General features: G+C 48.4%; 1 protein-coding gene across 1 annotated transcript in view; it reads right to left on the bottom strand.

Moving 5' to 3' along the window:
• The window catches only part of Znf251 (zinc finger protein 251), a 9,954-nt gene extending 6,079 nt beyond the window's left edge, over window positions 1-3,875 (bottom strand). Inside the window, exons 1-2 of the mRNA XM_013033881.1 lie at window positions 3,661-3,875; window positions 3,267-3,380 (exon numbers count right to left, since the gene is read on the bottom strand). Coding sequence (XP_012889335.1) covers window positions 3,267-3,380; window positions 3,661-3,787 — 241 coding nt within the window. The 5' untranslated portion in view covers window positions 3,788-3,875. The remainder of the gene's footprint in view (window positions 1-3,266; window positions 3,381-3,660) is intronic.
• Between the last annotated feature and the right edge of the window lie 142 nt (window positions 3,876-4,017).

A 4,017-nucleotide genomic window follows, 5' to 3' on the forward strand; every position in this document is an offset into this window, starting at 1 on the left:
TGTGGCTCAAGTGGTAGAGTGCTAGCCTTGAGCTGAAGAGCTGAGGGACAGCACCCAGGCCCAGAGTTCAGGCCCCACGACCAGACCAAACAAAAATAAAGGAAGCTCAAGGACAATATGGCCCAGGCCCAGAGTTTCAAGCCTAGGACCAGCCAAAAAAAAAAAAAAAGTAAATGGCTAGTTAACACAAAAATTCATGTGTCTTATGGTCACATATAATGAAGTAATAAAGTAACAATAATAATATAACTAGGAAAACACCAGCTATGTGGAAATTAGTCATGTCCAAATAATCACTGGGTCAAACAATAAAAATTAGAATGTTTTAAACAATATTGTATGGGCTGGGAAGGTTACTCGGTGGTAGAGTGCTTGCCTCACATGCATGAGGCCCTGGGTTCGATTCCTCAGCACCACATAAGCAGAAAAAAGCTGGAAGTAGCACTGTGGCTCAAGTGGTACAGGGCTAGCCTGGAGCTGAATAGCTGAGGGACAGCACCCAGGCCCAGAGTTCATGACCAACCACAAATAAATAAATTATGAGCCGGGCGCTGGTGGCTCACGCCTGTAATCCTAGCTACTCAGGAGGCTGAGATCTGAGGATCGAGGTTCAAAGCCAGCCCGGGCAGGAAAGACTGTGAGACTCCTATCTCCAATAAACCACCAGAAAACCGGAAGTGGCACTGTAGCTCAAGTGGTAGAGCGCTCGCCTTGAGCTGAAGAGCTGAGGGACAACGCCCAGGCCCAGAGTTCAAGCCCCACGACCAACAAAAAAATAAATAAATAAATAAATAAATAAATAAATTATGTGGTAATAAAAGAGAACACTGAAATTATGTAAAGTGACCCTAAGGCCGTGTTTTGAGAAAACCATATAATTGTAAGTGTCTACAGGGCTAGGAATGTAGCTTAGTGATAGAGTGCTTGCCTTGAATACATGAAGCCTTGAGTTCCATTTTCAGTGCCACATAAACAGAAAAAGCTGGAAGTGGTGCTGAGGCTCAAGTGGTAGAGTGCTAGCCTTGAGCTGACAGTGCCCAGGCCTGGAGTTCAAGCCCCACAACCACCACCACCACCACCACCAAATCACAATTCAATTATCTAAGTTCCCATCTTTAAAAACTAGTGTGTATGTATGTGTATACATACTTTTGTTGTGGTAGTTAGAATTGGAGTTTGAACTCAGGGCTTTCTGCTTACTAGGCATTCTACCATTTTTTCATACCTCCAGCCCTTGGGTATATGATCCACAAGAGACTTTCTGAGTGAACTACTAGAAGATAAGCTCCACTAAACAGAGCTGATGAAGAAATTTTGGTAAAAGTATAGACATATAACTAAAGGGTAACCAACCACTGGTATCAACTGATTGTTCTACCCTAATTGTAGAAGTAAGGTAAGAGCAAAGATGGGGATAGAAATCATGACATACAATACTTTTAACAGGGCTGGGAAGGTGGCACAGTGGTAGAGCGCTTGCCTTGCATGCATGAGGCCCTGGGTTCGATTCCTCAGCACCACATAAGCAGAAAAAAAAAAGCTGGAAATGGCACTGTGGCTCAAGTGGTAGAGTGCTAGCCTTGAGCTGAAGGGCTGAGGGACAGCACGTAGGCCCAGAGTTCAGGCCCCACGACCGGAGCAAAAAAAAAAAAAACAAAAAAAACCCCCAATACTTTTAACAGTGAGTAATAGTACACTTAACAAATCATAAGAGAGGAATGAGGCAAGGGTAAAAAGCACAATAAGCCTCAGTAGCTGGAAATCAAAATGATTCTTAGAACTGATGAATCAAGTAGAGAAACAGATTTCAACAGAACAAAGATAAACCTTTTTTAAAAATACTATTAAGCTAGGCACCAGTGGCTCACTCCCCACTAACTACTCAGGAGGCTGAGATCTGAGAATCAAGGCTTAAGCCAGCCCAGGCAGACAAACCCATGAGACTATTATTTCTAATTAACCAGAGAAAACCTGGAAGTACAAGTGTGGCTCAAGTGGTAGAGATCCTGTCTTAAGGAAAAAAACTAATAGAGTGAGAGGCCCTGAATTCAAGCCCCAGTATTGGTGTGGCACACATGTACATGCACACTCATCCACAAATACTATTAATCTAGTAGTCCTGGCTACTAAGGAAGGTGAGGTGGGAGAATCACTTGAACCCGGGATTTAATACCATCCTAGGAACCATGGAGATCCCATCTCAAAGAAAAGGAAGAGAAGGGCTGGGAAGGTGGCTCAGTGGTAGAGCGCTTGCCTTGCATGCCTGAGGCCCTGGGTTCGATTCCTCAGCACCATATAAGCAAAAAGTGGCGCTGTGGCTCAAGTGGTAGAACGCTAGCCTTGAGCTGAAGAGCAGAGGGACACCACCCAGACCCAGAGTTCAGGCCCCACAACTGGACCCCCCCAAAAAAAAAAGAAAAAAAAAGGAAGAGGAAACACTACTGACCATAAGTGAAGATGAGGAAACAAAAGATGAAGGAGAAAAGAACACAGCAGGGCACCAGTACCTGCTGCCAAAGGAGGACAAGAAGCTGTATTATAGAATGTGCACAAAGATGCATAAAGGTATTCACTAGAACACAACGGACATAATCAGAGAACTTGTTTTGTCGGTTGTGGGGCTTGAACTCTGGGCTTGGGTGCTGTCAGCTCTTCAGCTCAAAGCACATACTCTCACTTGAGCCACAGTGCCACTTCCAGTTTTTGGTGGTTAATTGGAGGTAAGAGTCTCATGGACTTTCCTGCCAGGGCTGCTTTGAACTGTGATCCTCAATTCTCAGCATATTGAGTAGCTAGGATTTCAAGTGTGAGCCACGGGTGCCTGTCTGTTGTTTTTTGTTTTGTTTTGTTTAGAAAGCAAAGCAAGGGCTGGGAAGGTGGCTCAGTGGTAGAGCGCTTGCCTTGCATGCCTGAGGCCCTGGGTTCAATTCCTCAGCAGCACATAAGCAAACAGAAAAAAGCCGGAAGTGGCGCTGTGGCTCAAGTGGTAGAGCACCAACCTTGAACTGAAGAGCTGAGGGACAGCGCCCAGGCCCAGAGTTCAGACCCCACGACCGAACTCAAAAAAAAAGAAAGAAAGCAAAGCAAATGGAGCAACAAAGCCTTTCAAAGTAGGTGCATATACCTACAAGTGCACGAGAAACTGTTTGCCCCTGGAGAGACTGGACTAAGCACCATCACCCTATCTGCCCTCCCTGTTTCCCCTCATTTCAGCCCATCTTGGGCTGTGAGGCCATTCCCAGGACCAGATTCCAGCTCATGCTCACCTGTCTGGCAGGTTCTCAAGACCTCTGGTTCTTCAGCCCCCAGAAGATCCAGGACCCATAGTTCCTCCCCTTGCTCCAGTTGGGAGATCAGCTCTGGCTTAGGGATCGAGAATCCTGTTGAGGGTGAGGACTTTGGTGAGATGGGACAGCACGCTGCCTGCTGGGTCTCCCTGAGTGCAAGGGTGCAAGTGATCACAAGCCAGGGACTTCCACAGTGGGACACTGGTTACACAGAGTAAAGTCCCTAGAACTGGGCCACAAGGCAGCTTCCCCATAGGGAATGTTCCTTTAACAGAGAACAGCCTGGTACCTGGGGACAAGGGCAGGCCCTCTTCTTTGGGATCCCAACCCCCCTAGAGACATCCAATATGGACGGAACCAGGGCAGTCCTCACCCAGCGAGGCCATGTTCCCGTAGTTCTCCAGCATCACGTCCCTGTACAGCGCTCGCTGCTGGGGCCCCAGCTGCTGCCCCTCGGCCTGGGAGAAGTACACGGCCACATCCTGGAAGGTCAGCGGCATTTCTCCCTGTAATGACACGTCCTTTGAGTGCAGCACTGGTCGGAGGCCCGTGCTGGGTCCACACGGGAGCAGAAAAGCCAGGCCTGGACAGCTTGGCTGCCGTCCGGGCCGTGGACGGCCCCTCCGGGCCCTCCTGCCCGGAAAGGAGGCAGGCGTGGGCCCGGGGTGTTCCACGGGGACATCGGAGTCACCGGACCAGAGCCAGCCCTCCCCGCACCGCCGGCCCCGCG

This window comes from Dipodomys ordii, unplaced genomic scaffold (genome assembly GCF_000151885.1).
Source record: "Dipodomys ordii isolate 6190 unplaced genomic scaffold, Dord_2.0 Scaffold179, whole genome shotgun sequence".
Taxonomy (NCBI): domain Eukaryota; kingdom Metazoa; phylum Chordata; class Mammalia; order Rodentia; family Heteromyidae; genus Dipodomys; species Dipodomys ordii.